The sequence below is a fragment of the Siphateles boraxobius genome, unplaced genomic scaffold (assembly GCF_051911475.1).
Source record: "Siphateles boraxobius isolate OS27281-9 unplaced genomic scaffold, OSU_SipBor_1 6, whole genome shotgun sequence".
Taxonomy (NCBI): domain Eukaryota; kingdom Metazoa; phylum Chordata; class Actinopteri; order Cypriniformes; family Leuciscidae; genus Siphateles; species Siphateles boraxobius.
This window is the reverse complement of record NW_027509186.1, coordinates 17,082,199-17,099,615: the sequence shown is the minus strand read 5'-3', so window position 1 is coordinate 17,099,615 and position 17,417 is coordinate 17,082,199. Positions and strand designations below refer to the sequence as shown.

Below are 17,417 nucleotides of genomic sequence, written 5' to 3'. Positions count from 1 at the left end.
ATTTTGTAAATTACTGGGGGCCACTGTCAGTCTGTCCTCGGGTTACCACCCCCAGAGCAATGGTCAGACCGAGAGAGCCAACCAAGATTTGGAGAGAATGTTGCGATGTGTGGTATCCAAGAATCCTTCCTCCTGGGGTCAACAGCTTTCTATGGTGGAGTACGCACACAACTCGTTGCCAGTGTCATCTACGGGCCTATCACCGTTTGAGTGTAGTTTAGGGTACCAGCCACCAATTTTTCCCAGCCTGGAATCCAAGGTCGCGGTTCCCTCCGCTCACGCCTTCGTCCAGAGGTGTCACCGTACATGGACCAGAGCCCGTGAGACTCTGCTCCAGGTAAGGGCACGCACCAAGGTTAAGGCCGATCGCCACCGGTCAAGACCCCCCGTCTACGTCGTCGGTTCCAAAGTGTGACTTTCTACCAAGAATATTCCTCTCCGTTCCGTGTCGAATAAATTAGCTCCTAAATTCATTGGCCCGTTTCCTGTCACCAAAGTCATTAGTCCGGTGACAGTCCGATTCAAACTGCATCCTGCGTACAGGAGAATTCATCCCGTGTTCCATGTATCCAAATTAAAGCCCGTATTTTATTCTCCCATTAATCCGCCGGTCCCGGTTCCTCCACCGCCGCGAATCGTAGATGGGGAACCTACTTATTCGGTAAATCGTGTTCTGGACTCAAGGCGGAGGGGACGCGGATTTCAGTATCTGGTGGACTGGGAAGGTTACGGTCCGGAGGAGAGAAGTTGGGTCCCTGCTAGGAACATCCTGGATCAGTCCCTTATTGATGATTTCAATCAACAGGCAGGTTCTCCTGGGAGCTCCAGGAGGCGCTCCTAGGGGTAGGGGTACTGTCACGGTTGATGAATTCACTGACTGTTCCTTGCGCTGTGTTTATGTGTGTGTATGTGCACGTGTGTGGGCGTGGTCGCTGATTATCCTCCCGGAGAATCAGCGACAGGTGATACTCGTTTCCAGTGCCTATTTATACTCACCTCATGCGTCTTGTGTTTGTCAGATCGTTGTTTGTGGATGTGTCTAGCCTGTTCCAGTTCCTTGGGTCCTAGTCTGTTTCTTCGTTGGATGTTCGACTTGTTTCATCGTCATCGTGTCTCGTCTTCACGGAGGATTCGCTACACACTGACCGTGCACCTCTGAGTTGCTCACGCAAGCCTGCGTTGCCAACGCTTCTGTTCCTGCACTGTTTCCATTGTTTCTGTGAGTTCGTGAGATCGACTACATCAGACTGAGACTTTGTTCCGGTTATCTTCCTTCACTTTTCTGAGGCTGGCTTATCTTATTGTTCAATAAAGACCAGTTTTACTTGCACTTGTCTCCTCTGTTCACTATCCGTAACACCCCCATAGTAGTTAAACGCACAGGTGGTATGACAAGAGTGCCAGAAGTAGAAGACCTGAGGGATCGAGTAGGAACATACACATGCAAAAGTTCACTGAGATACGAAGGTGCTAAATTATGTAAGGCCTTGTATGTAAAAAGCAGTATCTTGAATTGAATACGAGATTTAATTGGAAGCCAATGAAGATGCCCCAAAACAGGAATAATATGCTCGCTCATTGATTTTCGCCTAATTATCCGAGCCGCTGAGTTTTGAACCATCTTAAGTTTGTGAATCATTTTTTGTGAAATGCCGCAAAGCAGAGTGTTAAAATAGTCAATTCTAGAAGTCACCAATGCATGCACAAGGACCGCAGTTCCACTAGCAGATAACGATCGTCGAAGACGATTAATACTGCGCAAATAATAATATGCGGACCGTGTGATATTATTTACGTGTGCCTCGAAAGAAAATGTACTGTCTAAAATGACACCTAGGCTCTTTACCTGGGAAGAAGGAAAAATAACAGATCCATCAAAATTAAGGTTAAAACTTCCACAGTTACGCAATTTTGATTTGGTGCCTACTAATAAAATTTCAGTTTTCGCACTATTGCGTTCTGTGTGAACCATATTTTGATTTCAGAAAGACAAAGCACAAGAGAAGACGGTAGTAATACAGAACTCGGCTTTGATGATATATAGAGCTGAGTGTCGTCCGCATAACAATTAAAATTTATATTAAATTTGTGGAAAATCTATCCTAGTGGTAATAAATATATAATGAACAGTAGAGGACCTAGGACTGACCCTTGGGGTACACCACTTGTTATCTTAGATATCCGCGATCTGAAAGTCTTAATCTGAACAAACTGGGTCCGACCAGATAAATATGATTTGAACCAATCATGGGTTATACCAGTGATCCCAATAGAACTTAACCTCTCCAATAAAATACGATGTGAAATGGTGTCGAAAGCTGCAGTTAAATCAAGAAAAATAAGTATTGATAAGAGTCCCGAATCAGCAGCCATTAACAAATCATTTGTAACTTTAATAAGCGCTGTCTCCGTGCTATGATATGGACGATAAGCAGATTGAAATTGCTCAAACAAGTTATTTTCCAATAAATGAGTGTGCACCTGCTGAGCAACAATTTTTTCTAATAATTTGGAAAGAAAAGGCAAATTAGAAATTGGTCGAAAGTTTTCGGGGTTATTGCCATCCGCACTAGGTTTTTTGAGTATAGGAGTTATGGCTGCTTTTTTTAAAGGTAAAGGAACAGTTCCAGTAATAAGGGAAAGCTGTATAATTTGAGTTATCAAGGGTAGTAAAGAAGGTAAACAAACCTTGACAAGATGTGTGGGAATTGGATCTAACTGGCAGGTAGTAGATTTTGCTCTGTTAACAAATTCATCTATTTCATTCACTGTGGGCAAATAAACATTAGAAAAAGTACTAACAATGGGAGCATCATAGAGAGTTGAAAATGAACCAAATGCCCTATTGTTCAAAGTCAAACTCCCATGAATGCTTTCTATTTTATCACTGAAATAAGTCATAAAAATATCACATGTGGTATTGGACTGCGAGTGTAATGAGAAAGCATCAGGTGGTCGCAAAATACTATTCATTGTAGAGAACAGCATTTTCGTATTCCCACCAGCAGAGTTGATCAAATTGGCATAGTATTCTGTTTTAGCAGTAGAAAGAGCATTTTTATAATCTCTGATATGGTGATAATACATTTCCTTGTGCACAATTAAACCAGATCTTTTATACAAACGTTCAAGTTGACGCCCCTTAGATTTTAACAAACGTAACTCTGAGGTATACCATTGAGCAGTGTGAGCAAATGAAACAGTTCGAGTTCTAACAGGTGCAACATTATCTAAAATATTCTGTAACTGGTCATTGTAATAAGAAGTCAATTCATCAAGGCTAAATAGACCAGGGGTCATCAACTATATTTGTCAGAGGGCCAGAATTTTACCAGACAGTCTCCTTGGGGGCCGGAGCCTTAAATAAAAATTAAATAAAAAATCAAATTTTGGTATAACATTATGATTGATGTTTATTGTTAATATTTTTTCCATTTCATTACAAAACTGAAGGCCTTTATGAGTCAGGTTCCTATCACCTATACCACAGACAACCACCAGGGGAGATAGATATTTTGCCTCAACTCAATTAAGTCAATTTTACTTATAGAGCACTTGAAAAACAAACACCGAGGAAGTGACAGGAAAGGGTCTCTTAACAGAGGTAAAATGGCACTCTCAAAGGCTATGAAACGCAAAGTTGATATTGAAAACAGGTCCTTCAATGATGACTAGGGATGTAACGATTCACTCGCAACCGGTTGAAAATCGATAAACATGTGTCACGATTCAAGTCGGTTGAGATGTTAAACGAATCGCGATACACGTTTTAAACAGCAGGGGGCGCTGAAGCAGTATTTTGACCTCGCTTTACAGGCGCGAAGCGCGATAGCAGCGAACAAGCTGACTGTAGCTTTAAACAGTAGCAATAATGGCGGCGGCAAGTTTAGATGACGTTGATATTGAGGATGCCCCAACCTCATTCAAATCAGACGTGTGGCGGCATCTTGGCTTTGCGAAGACTAAAAATGAAAGCGGAGAGGTGGTAACGGACAAAACAAAAACTGTGTGCAGATACTGCAAGAGGATTTTAATATACACCAATAGCACAACAAACATGATGCAGCATACAAACCGTCACCATAGTGAGAAGCTCCAGTCACCGCCGTCTGCACGTAAAAAACTGTTAGTGGGCCAAACCACATTGACTGGCGGATTTGCAGCCCCACTCGCGGCAACGAGTGCGAGAGCCAAGGAGATCACAAGGTGTATCGGTGTTTTCATGGCAAAAGACATTAGGCCGTTTTCTGTCGTAGAAAATGAAGGATTTAGGCTACTCGTCAACAAATTGGAGCCCAAATACACCATCCCATCACGCCCCCACTTTAGCCAGATTGTCATGCCAGCGCTTTACAGGGAAACAAAATCTAAGGTAATTGAGACCCTCAGAAAAGCATATAGTGTATCAATTACAACCGACGGCTGGACCTCCAGGGCTACCCAGAGTTATCTTACGGTCACAGCCCACGTGATAACCAGTGAGTGGGAGATGGTTAATTTTGTTCTCCAAACTCGCCCATTGTTCGAAACACACACAGGAGCTAATATTGCTGAAGTTTTAAAATCAGCTGTGACTGAATGGGGGATTCAAAAGGCCAACCATGGAATTGCTGTGGTCACGGACAACGCAAGGAATATGGATGTTGCTGTCAGAGAGGCTGGGCTGGCCCCCCATGTCAGGTGTTTTGCCCACACTTTGAACTTAGCTAGCCAAGCGGGTTTGAGTGTGCCCCGCGTGAGCCGTTTGTTGGGCAGAGTGAGGCGTATTGCTGCCTTCTTTCACCGAAGCTCCACAGCCACAGCTGCGCTCGCAGCCAAACAGATACTACTGGAGCTTCCACCGCATAAGTTAATCATCGATGTCGCTACGCGCTGGAACAGCAGTCTGGATATGATCGAACGCTATCTCGAACAGCAAGCGGCTGTGACAGCAACTCTCCTGAGCAACGACGTTCGACGAAATGTCCGTTACATCGATACTTTGGATGGCTCAGACATCCGTGATGCGGAGGACATGGTGAAGCTTCTAAAGCCACTCAAAACGGCCACCACTGTGCTGTGTGACGAAAAAAAAACCACTGTGTCTCTCATTGTGCCCTTAAAGCATATGATCGAGCATAACATGGCATCCAACGAAGAAGATTCCCCCACTGTGAGCAACATAAAGAGAGCTATACTGAACAACCTTTACAACAGATACACTTCAGAGTACAACCACCTGCTGGAGTGCACCGCATTAGACCCCAGATTCCGGGCTCTGCCTCATCTAAATGAAGACCAACGTGATGATGTATTCCACAGACTGAAGGAGAAAGCTGTACTGATGTTGCAGAACCAGGTATTGTATTTATTTTACTCTTTCTCTAAATTGATTTTTTAAAAGAATTTGTTTATTATGATTTATGATTTCTAAATGTGTTTCCAAATGTGTTCGTGTTAACTCTGAGTAATGATACAAATTATAACAAATGACATTAAAATCTTGCCTTTATAGCAATATGAAACCCCTGTAAATGTTGTACTTAGATTTAACTTAGTCTTTTTATTTCTGCTATTCCTCTGTGCAGGATGAGGGCACAGAAGGTGCCAGTGGTCACCCCCCTGCAGCAGAGCAGCCTCTTGACCAGACAGACAGAGCAGGAGCAGAGCTGAAACAACCTCCTTCCAAGAAAACCGCGTTGGAAGATCTCCTTGGAGGGACTTTTGAACCAGTTGCACAGCACATCAGTCAGATTGATGCAGAAATTAATAAGTACAGAGCTGAAACATCCATTTCCCTCAATAGCTGTCCACTCAAGTGGTGGAAAGAGAATGCTAGGCTTGACCCACTGCTATCCAGTATAGCAAAAGCATATCTCTCCACACCAGCCACCTCTGTCCCTAGTGAAAGGGTTTTTTCATCAGCAGGGGACATTGTGAGTGTGCAGAGATCTCAGCTTCTGCCAGAAAATGTGGATATGCTGATATTACTTAAAAAAAAAACATGTAAATAAAAAAAATATTCTAAGCTAGGAAAGAGCACCAGCAAAGCCTTAGTTTGTTTATATTAAGAGATTTATTTTATTTGTATTATTTATTTGATTTGGGATTTGTTTTAATATTTCAATTTAGTTTTGTTATTTGACAAAGATATTTCAGTTTCAGAAATAAATGTACAACATTTTGTCTGAGTTGAATGAAACAATAAAAAGCCAGTTTTTCATTTATCTTTCTTAAATCTCATTTTGTACAAAAAATCGTGAGAAAATCGTGAAACCAGTATCGTGAATCGTATCGCATCGCGAGTTCAGTGAATCGTTACATGCCTAATGATGACTGAACTGAAAAGTACGCATTTATCATGCCAACCTTACGGAATGCCTCACCAGTATGCCTAATTTGCAACGAAACTGTTGCCGTTGCAAAAGAATACAATCTGCGCCGTCACCACCACACTAAACATTCAAATTTTAAGATTTCATATCCTGAGCAGTCAGAGGCGCGTCAGAGAAAAATCGCCGCACTGAAATCTGCCTACTCCCACGCAAGTGGCATTATTACTCGAACTTTAACTGATCAAGAGAGAGTAACGTGTGCATCCCTGCAGGCTGCTTGGGTGCTTTGCAGACATAACCGGCCTTTCACTGAAAGTGAGGTTTTAAAGGAGTGCATGATCACCGTTCTGGAGGAACTTGCCCCCGACAAATCGATGGACAGAGTTATTGCATCTGTCAAACAAGTACCTCTATCTGCCTCAACAAATGCACGTCGTGTACACATTTTGGTGGAGCAAGTTCAGCGAGCTGTCATTGACGGGGTCAAGGAAGCCAAATATATTTCGCTGGCTATTGATGAGTCCACTGACAACACGGATATCTCACAGTTGTGCGTTTTTGTCAGATACTATGATGGCAAAGATTTCCGAGAAGAGCTGCTGGCATTGCTTCCAGTCGAGGACAACACCACTGCTGACATCATCTTTGGAAAACTGGAAGATTTTTTAAAAAGCCATGGATTGTCCCTTGATAAAATAAACCGAACAGTGACAGATGGTGCACCTGCCATGATTGGAAAAAATAAAGGGTCTGGTGAGCAGAATAAAGACTGTCGCTCCTAAAACTAACGCATTCCATTGTATCATCCATCAAAGTGTGCTGTGCGCAAAGCTAAGTGGGGAGCTCAAAAAGGTGATGGAAAAAACAATGAAAATTATTAACCACATCAGAGGAACTTCAAGCACGCAGCACCGCCTGTTCCGCAAATTCGTGCTGGAATCCCAGGCTTCTCATGATGACCTGTTACTCCACAATGACGTGCGCTGGCTGAGTAAGGGCAAAGCACTGGAGCGCTTCGTTGAACTCCGTGCCCAAGTAGTGGATTTTTTAAAACAAAGTAAGTCCAAAGCGGCAGCTGACCATCTCCGCATCTTGCAAGACATGGGATACATGTGCAACGTTGCATTTTTAACAGACATTTTCTCCCATTTAAATACACTTAATCTACAGCTGCAAGGAAAAGAAAAATCAGTGGTGGATTTAATGGAAAAACTTGAAGCCTTTGGGAACAAACTTGATCTGTTCCACGCAGATTTGTTGTCAGGGAGGCTGCTGCACTTCAACACACTGAAGATGGTGGGAGAAGGCAACGTAACAGACAAGATGAAGATATTTATCACACAATTAAAAGACAACTTCTCTGCTAGATTTGATGACTTTTTTTATTTTCAGGGATGTCATTGGATTTGTGCGTGACCCATTCACCATCACCCCAAGCGGAGAATTCTCCACAAACGCGGTGAAAATGCTGCAGTTGGACGAGGCAGCCATTCAGAGCGAGCTGGCTGAAATTCAGGCCGCAGGCGACATGAAGGCTGCTCTCAGTGGTGCTGAAAGCCTGAGCGCGTTTTGGATAACTTGTCCCGAGGTCTATGGTACATTGAAGACGCTGGTTATGTATGTGCTCACCATGTTCGGTTCAACCTACACCTTTGAGGCTGCGTTCTCCAAGATGAACTCGATTAAAACGCACGAGAGGAACCGTCTGTCAACCCAGTCTTTGGAGGACTATTTGCGCATAAGTCTGACAGCGGCCAAGCCTGATGTGAAAAAGTTAGTGTCAGAGGGGAAATGTAACTTCAGCCATTGATTAATTAGTGTTATAGTAGTCCATTGCAGCCTTGTGATTTGATTTCGCTATAGCCCACTTAATGTTTTATTTGCTGTGCGAACAATATTTGTGACCTGTTTTGTTCTGGTTCCAGGCTATTTATTTACCATGCTATTTTAAATTGTGCCAGATCATTTTTTCCTTCTTTTTTAGTCCTGAGGAGTTTGCTAGTTCCAAGCATGTTGTTGAGACTTTGAAATAAAAAACAAATGTTAAGTAAGGGCATGAGGAAAAGTTATGTTTTAAAAAAAACTGTGTGAAACAATAAATACAAATCAGTGTAACGAGTCTGTCCTCATTTTGGGGTGTAGCCTAAATAGAGTCATAAAGGGTGGTGATTACTGAGAAGAGACTCAGTTGTTGCTGCTTTTAGTTGCTTTAATAGTGTAGAATAGGCCTACATATTTTCTCTTTGATCCTCACAATTTTGGAATCCAGTCGCGGGCCGGATCGAACGGCTTGGAGGGCCGCATTCGGCCGGCGGGCCGCCAGTTGATGATCACTGAAATAGACTATCAGTATTCAGAGAATAAGTGTTAATTAACTTATTAACTTCATCAGAAAACACAGACAGTTTAATATTCTTAATATTACGAAATGTTCTGGTACGGTTTTGGGCAATTTTTGATACAGTTAATTTGGCATTGAAGGACACAAGTTTATGATCAGATAAAGACGGGTCACGTGATCTACAATGAAAAGGTGTTATTCCAATACAGCAGACAAGATCAAGTGTGTGACCCCTTTGAATGAGTAGGAAAATCAATGAACTGTTTCAGTCCAAAGCTGTCCAAACATGATAAAAAGTGATTTGTATCAGAAGCAGTAGCTTTGTCAACATGGATATTAAAATCACCGACCATAATCACATTAGGAGAAACAGAGCATAGTAAAGTTAAAAAAGTAGAAAGTTCAGTTAGGAAGTTAGTGTTAGATCTTGGTGGACGGTATACAGTTGTTATGATGGTGGGTTTCGGTCCATTGATTTGCAGCACGATAGCTTCAAACGTTTCATAGGATGGTACAGCTATAGTAGAGACCTTCCATTTCTTGTTATAAAACATTGCTAAACCACCACCTCGACTCAAAACTCGGGGCTGACATGCATAAGTAAACCCTGGAGGAATAGACTGATTCAACTGTGAAAAATCATTTTGCTGCTGCCATGTCTCAGTCAAACAAAGAAAATCAAACTCACAGTCTTTCAATAAGTCCCAAACCAACGTCGCCTTTTTGTTGATTGAACGAATGTTCAGCAATCCAAACGTAAAAACGTTCGTTGTAGATTCATGGATAGTTGACTTTCCTAGACGAGCAAGCACATGATGATCCACAGTTCGTTCCACTTTGCTAGTCGATCGCGACGATGAGGACCAGAAGGATCTGATAGAGTGTGCATCATCATAAGTATAATTCCGTCTTGATCCGCGGTGAACATATTTGCGCCGGGGTTTAGGAATGTTAGTATAGGAATAAGGATCCAAAGGAGACGGATATTGATTTAAACGGAACTGTAAAAGCTCTTCGGCGCTATATTGAAGCACCAACACAGCCGGCTGAAATATAGTCAATAAAATAATCCAGTTCAAAATGCTCCATGGAACAATCGAAAAAAGCCTCATTGTTCCAATCTTCAACAGCCGGGAAATGACACAGAAGGCAACAAAACACTCCACGGTAGGCTCTCACGACAGGAGTTTAAATATCAGACTGAGATTTTCTCCAATTGTTAAAAAATTATATAAAAAAAGCGTAAGCTAAACCATTAAAACATATAAAACAAATTTAAAAAAAATAAGCACCCCGGAGACAGCGGCAGCTAACACGCGCCAGCGTTCGTCACCGGAAGCCAAGGTTTATTTGTTTATATTTTAGAAGAGACATGATGGTTTTTGTGGGAAATGAAATACATGCGTCACTCGCCCGTCCGTGTCTCATCATATCCGTAAATAGAGAAAAGTTGCCCCTGCTGCTTTGACGCATGTATGGTGTGTGAGTGTCAGAGGTTGTTAAAACGAGCGAGAAAGGCTGACATGAAGCAGCTTAATCTCAAACCTCCAGGGAAATACCTGTTTAACAAAAAAAAAAAACCTGAACAGAGGAGAGTCTGCTGGCAAAAAGAGAACGCGACAGAGCTTGTAATAAAACAAGAATCAACATTAGCTTGGCTTTTCAGAGATGGCGAGAACTGAGGGATTTAAAACGTTGTAAAAGTGACACGGAGTTGGTGTTTTTATTACTTAACAGGCGAGTAAAGTATTTTATTGAAGATATATATGTATACATATGTATCTCTCTAAGAGAGTGGATTTTAAAGCATTATCTATTGTGAAGGGTCATTTCATTATGGTTGTTGTAGCACTGTGCAGGAGTTTATTTTCAAGGAAGTATCGTGTCTATTAATGGCTAAAGCTACAGTAACATCTTCAGCTAGTCAGCTTGAGATCCTCTCCATCTAAACAGATGATTTCTCTTAAGCCTAGTACTGATTTTTTTGAGCAGTAGGATAACCATATTCATCCGCAAAGTCACGCAGAGTCGAAGCACAACCAAAACAATGTTCTTCTTCAAAATGCATGCAGTTTTGTTTTTAACTGCTGGAGGGCCAAACGTTACATTCTGTATAGTGTACTTTTAACTTCAGTCATTTCAGAGAATGTTAATTCTCATTGGCATGTACATGCAAAACTCACCGGTTTGCCTTTCTGACCTGGTAAACCCTGTAAGCCCTAGGATAAGCAAAGAAAAAGGAAAAAACAAATACAAGAAATCAAATGAAAGAATTTAGAATCATTTAGATAAAAGAGATCAAGCAGCTGAGCTTAAGTTCGTAAATATATATATATATACATACAGTATATACACAGTTGTAATCAATTGAATAATTTTGAGACTGTAGAAGTCATTAAAAGTTGCATTTTCAAATTAATTTGGGGAAATCACTTGAAACAGTTGTTGTGTTACGCTATTTCAATTATTTTTGTTTGATTTGTTCATTGCAAACAGCTGAACGTCTGTAAATATTGCCAATAAACCTGATTTGCAATGGGGGTTGAATAATTTTGATTATAACTGTATATATATTAATACACACAAAAACTGTTTTGAAATTCAACAAAAAAGAAACAGGGAAAAAGAAAAAAAACACTACATCATTTTGCAGATGTAGAATGCTTCCCTCACCATGGATCCAACACATCCTACTCGTCCTGGTGGACCTTGTGGGCCAAAAACCCCTCTAAGTCCCTTTGTGCACATGCAAACACAGACACAGACAAACAAAGCAAACATAACTAATAAATAAAACTGCAATAACATATAACTACATTATCCCAATGTAATCTATTATATGTTCATATAAGATTTGCTTTTTTGCTCTTTGTACATACTTGTGGTCCACGATTTCCTGGTAATCCATTAACACCCTGTGAACGAGGGCCACAAGTTCACAGATTTGTTAGGTATAAAAAGATACATTTTTGTACAAGTTTCACATAAATCAGTTTGGCACTGCTTACTTTCAATACATTCAGCAGTACTAAAATATGAAGACATGAATGTATGGCATTATACGTACAGGTGTTCCAGGAATGTAAGTTATCCTATAAGAGGTATCCCCTTTGATACCTTTTAACCCAGGTAGTCCCTAAAACACATATGCAAGTAAAAAAGAAGGGAGTCATGGACATAATTTAGTTAAAACAATCGTTTGTTTGTTTATTATGTTTTAAACACCATGTTAGCATCAGGGCTATTTACATGGCAAACACAAGGTAAGTATCACAATCCGTAAAATTTAAATTATTATATAAAACATTTTAACTTACCATAAGATAGAAAATCTAAAATACATTCAGGTGATACTTTCGGAAATATTCAATGTAAACATGGCATCATTTGCAGTATACATCAGACTATGTTTAATAGTCTAAGAAACCTGACATGAGAGACATAAAAAAGGAGCTTCGCCTATCAATAGAAACCTATGTCATGTGTAAGTCTTCAGTGACCCAGTCAGCACCTAGTGAAGACGACTCAGCCATGCCTAGATTTGAAGTTATGGAAGACACTTTTTTTAAATACTGGGGTTTATTTAATTGAGTTTATTGTTTTTATATTCGTCCCATTCCTTCTACCACTTGTTTGTGTCCACTCTTACCAGTTAGTCCAATGTGACTTCGAACCCAGCAAAAGATGATATTAAAGTTTTCCATCTTCAAAAGATCTAATTAGTTCATATTTGAACAATTATAGGGGGGCCAGTCTTTACGGATTCAAGTGCTCGAAGACAAGACCTTGAGTCAGAGACAATTAAAAAGATCCATTCTTCCAGAACCAGAAATAATGCTAGAGCCTCAGCTGTGAAGATAGAGCCTTGGTCTGGAATTAAAATGATAAAACAATCGTAAAAACGATCAAAAATCTTCTTGTTATTGCTGTTTTGAGAACCAGAGGAAATGGTTAAACCAAATAAACCTAGTCAACAGGAATTCAAAATGACATACTGTTACATTATTGTATGCAATTTTTTGTATGTTCAATTGTAAGTGTTTTACTGTGATACATCAGGGTTTTTTGTTGTTGTATTTTTTCCCAAAAAAATTTTAACCCCTCTCTTCCAGACCTTTTCACTATCCAATCGATTCCCAAATCCCTTTGGATAAAATCAATCTCACCCTACAATTTTTCTTGCCGAATATCCTGTTTCAATAAATGAGGCTATGAAAGTAAAATGGGTTAATGTTGACTCTACGAAATGTTTCACGTGGGGATGCTTGCAAAACCTATGTCGTACCATGGGTCCTGGCAGGCCGGGTCGTCCCATCTCACCATCCAGCCCACGTTCCCCTCTGGATCCATTACATCCATCCTTCCCTGGTAGCCCAGGAAGACCACCAGGCCCCGGATGACCCTTAAAGATGGCCAACATAAGGTGGTATATGTCCATTTAGGGTAAAAACATGCTGGTAAATTATTAATCAAAACTATTGTATTAATATAGTACAGCACAATATGATATGATATAATATGATATATGATATGATATAATATAATATACTGTAATGTAATATAATATAATATAATATATATATATATTTAATTATATAAAATAAAAACTTAATTTGATTTAACCAATTACACTCATGATGTCTAGTAGCATGTATTGTTAACTACAAATTGATGAATCGTTACATAGAATATAGGTTGCATTTCTATTGATGAATAATGCAGACTGAAACTTACAGGGACTCCATCTAACCCAGCATGACCGCTAACTCCTTGAACACCCTATTACAAAAGAGTGCAACAGAATGAAGGTCCTTGTATTGATTTGTATGATAATTGTGCATGGGTATGTGTGTTTCTGTGTACCTGGTCTCCTGTTGAGCCAGACTCCCCAGGGAATCCTATGATACCACGTACACCCTTCTCGCCGGAAAGTCCTGGGGTGCCAGGCAAACCTGGAGGGCCATTGGGGCCCTGCCGACCTAAGGTACCAGGATTTCCCTAAAAAACAAAAGAGGGAAAAAATATAAAATACAATGCTATTATAGTAATATCTACTGCAACTCTACCATGGAAAGTCAAAATTCTTGTTTAAGAAAATATAATATATTATAGTTAATTGTCTTTGTGATTTGTGGCAGTATAATGTAACTGAATAAATTCTAAATTTGCTATTTTGGAATGTACACCACCGTTCAAAAGATGCAGAAAATGTGTCTTTAATCACAGGAATAAAGAACATTTTAAACTATATATAAAATAGAAAAACATTATTTTAAATTGGAATCATATTTCATAATATAACAACATATGTTTATGAAACTTATGTATCATCAATTAAGCTTTGTTGAGCATAAGAGAATTCTTTCAAACCAAAACTTTTGAACGGTAGTGTGTTTTTACAAAATCACCACAAGGGTGTGACAAAACATAAAGAACATACTCGGTATATGCACAGCACTGCTGTGTGTCTCCAATTCCTACTTGTTTTAGGATGGAGTGTGATTGGTCAGTGATGTTAAGTGCGTTGTGCTTGAGTATGATGGTTAGTATTAAAGTGCACTCAGCGTGTGTAAGTGTGATTAGTGAATAATTCTGTTGTACACATACTTGTAATGAATGACGGTGGATGGGGTGTAAAAAATGCTTTTACTTCAAAAATAAATAGTGATGACTGTAGCGTGAGAATGAATTAGTGAATTTCATGAATGACTGACTATCCAAAAGAGCTCTGCCTTTGACTGAAACAAAACACACACATATACGGGGACAGCAGTGGAGCACTGTATATAAAACAGGGGTGTAAGAAAAAGATGCTCTCTCCAACGATTCTGGATTTATTCAGACAAAATTCTGTGCTTAGTTTTAACCGCAGGTATGTGTGATGACGCTGCATGTGCTTTAGAAACACCCGTATTCTGCTCTCTTCCAATTCCTCTCTCTCTCTTTCTCTCTCTCTCTCTCTCTCTCTCTCTCTCTCTCTCTCTCTCTCTCTCTCTCTCTCTCTCTCTCTCTCTCTCTCTCTCTATCTCACACACACACACACACACACACACACACACACACACACACACACACACACACACACACACACACACACACACACACACACACACACACACACACACACACACACACACACACACAAACACCACTCAAAGCTTCCATAAAATAATTTTTCATAAAGTTTGGAAATGTTTAAACGAATTACAAGGGCATTCACTGGCTACATCGCCCGCTGGTATTTTCCTTACAAATGCTTTACGAAGGATCATTTGTGTCGATTGGAATGCAGTGGGCTTATTAGAAATATGAAACTCACAGTGGTGAAACACTTCTGCGATGCGACTGTCGCGTGGTGTTGCGACGCCTCCCCACATTTGTACGTTGATGGGCGTTCCTCTGTTTACCGCTATAGGCATGATTTTAACCGAGCGGGAAATGTTTTACATTTTATTTAACAGTGCAAACGCATAAAACCCACCAGGGAATCCAAAGACGTCTGCCACCCAGGCAGAATTTCGTTGCTTGTTGTCCCTATAGGACAACAAAGATTGTCATTGTCCAATATAATTTGGGGAAACCACAATCAATTTCTCCTCCATTTTCTACTCGGAACTAAAGTTTCCTGAGCATTTTTGTAGTAGGATGCCTAGAACAGAGGACCTGCGAGAGACTTCCCGCCATCTCCATATGCTCTACTCCTATTGGATAGTCGCGTCACTTTCAACGGAATTCAATTGCATAAAGATGGGCCAGCTTTTTGATGCGCAGCATTTTTCCAAATGAAGCGCCACCTTCCCGGAATCCTTTGCGGGTGCGTTAAAGATGCTTGACGTCACCCATAGGAATAAAGTGGAGTGTGGCGCAACCGAAGTGTCGCACGGACAAGTGGATCAGCACCGTCACTATCAGAAGGCTGCTTTCAATTTCAAATGTGTGTGCTTTGTGAAGAGCGCTCGCACATGCGGCTGAGCGCAACTCCGTGTAAGTAGTTAAATGTACTAGCATCTCATAATGCACTTAAGACGCGAAATTAATGTAAACAGTCAGTTCCCTTTCAATTGGTCACGTTCAACGCCACATCTGAGTGATCCGACTGCATAGGAATCTCGCTAGAAAGCCAATCTACTTCGAGTGAAACTAAACGAGCCAATGCACATTGGCATGTAATCATTTGGAGCAGCTGCTCTGCCACGAAGTGCGGATATATAATGAGCAGCAGGTGCAATTGCACGTCAGCTTTTCACTTCTGAGTAGAGTGTTTCGGATGCTGATCATACTAAGAGTGTTGACACTCTCTCTTTCTCTCTCTTTCTCTTTGTTTTGTTTGTGTGCAAGACTGAGCAAACAAAGGCTGTTCTCACAGCTGGTACGGTGTGCCGAAAGAGCACTGAAAAGTTATTATTATGGCTGGTAAAAGACTGCCTACAAGGAGAGAGAGTCAGCACACGACAGGCTGCACTCTTTCCCTGTCTGTGTTAATGCGACCGTACCCCTGCGTGCTTCAGCACCAAGGAGAGCAGTCTGCCTGAAAGAGCTTACACGAGTAGAGCTGTGTCTTTTTTTCACTCTACTTGTGTGCTTCTGGATAAGGTCGTTTCCTGGGTTCGCGGGATGGTCACGATCGCTGCCTCAGGTGTCTGGGCATTGAACACACTCAGGCAGCATTAATGTATGAGTCATGTACCCATTGTAGGAGTTGCTGTCGAGACTCTCGTTCCTGCAAAGGGGCGAAGTCCCTACCGTGATCTAACCCTCCTAAGAGGGTTACTTCAGACAGTGGTGCGTGTGACCTGAGGATAACGGTGAGCGCGCTTCCTTCGGGGGAATCAACCCCCTGGGAACCCCATTCCTCCAGCTCTCCACAGCCAGTTGGGCTGGCGAGAGAGCGTGCTGGACCATCCACAAGGTGTGTACCAGCCGTTTCTTTCGGCGCTCCCCCCGATGACCAGATGTTGATCGTTGCATCGGAGGGTGAGTCAGACTTCTCCAGGGATGATGATTTGGCTGTGTTGTCTTCTTCGGACTTAACCGGCAAGGCTTACCGGGTCTGTGGGGAAGCCGCCTCTGCCTTACCTGCCATGGCGTTGTAACAGGTCCATCGGGCCAAGGCACTGAAGGACCTGCACGAGGGTGGTCATGATCCCTAAGTTCTCCAAGAACCTTGTGCCGCGACAGACATCGCACTTCGAGCGATGAAGGTGACCGCAGGCCCCCGCCAAGAGAGGCGGCAAAGCCAAAGGCAAGAGGCCCTAGGACGGGCGAACCAGAGATGGTGGGGACTGCTCTTCAGGAGATGGTGACTGCACCACTTCCTCACCGGAAGAGGGCTGGTTGGAAAATCTTGTGTTTCCTTTTATTTGTGTTCCGCCACTGGCGTCAAAACCAGCGGTACCCAAATTTAATAACAGAGCAGTTTCTTCCATCTCTGGGTCCGAAGAGGGCCCCTCATCGGACTCTTCCATCGCCAGTGGGCAGCAGCGCGCAGTTCGAGAATGCAACCAAGCCTCCTCCTGCACCCCCTGCCCTGTGGAACCAGGTAAGTGTTGCATAGCACACTCAGACCCCGCTACGGGCTGCCTCGCAAAGAGAGCCCACTGAGCCGTGTCCCTGCGTTCCACCTCACTGCCCCACTGCGAGTACACCTGCGGTCCCTTTGGTCTGCTTGTACGGTGTCTGCGAGCCTGGCTAGCGCTTACCAGTCCGTCTCACTGGCTCATTCAGACCATCAGGCACAGCTATGCGATTCAGTTCCTACCGTA

At 41.8% G+C, this 17,417-nt stretch overlaps 1 protein-coding gene across 1 annotated transcript in view; it reads right to left on the bottom strand.

Annotated features, from left to right (window-relative positions):
- col4a4 (collagen, type IV, alpha 4) overlaps nt 1–17,417 on the bottom strand; it is an 81,179-nt gene that overhangs the window by 32,438 nt on the left and 31,324 nt on the right. Inside the window, exons 5-11 of the mRNA XM_077207896.1 lie at nt 13,519–13,653; nt 13,390–13,434; nt 12,941–13,057; nt 11,723–11,791; nt 11,535–11,570; nt 11,329–11,391; nt 10,839–10,874 (exon numbers count right to left, since the gene is read on the bottom strand). Coding sequence (XP_077064011.1) covers nt 10,839–10,874; nt 11,329–11,391; nt 11,535–11,570; nt 11,723–11,791; nt 12,941–13,057; nt 13,390–13,434; nt 13,519–13,653 — 501 coding nt within the window. The remainder of the gene's footprint in view (nt 1–10,838; nt 10,875–11,328; nt 11,392–11,534; nt 11,571–11,722; nt 11,792–12,940; nt 13,058–13,389; nt 13,435–13,518; nt 13,654–17,417) is intronic.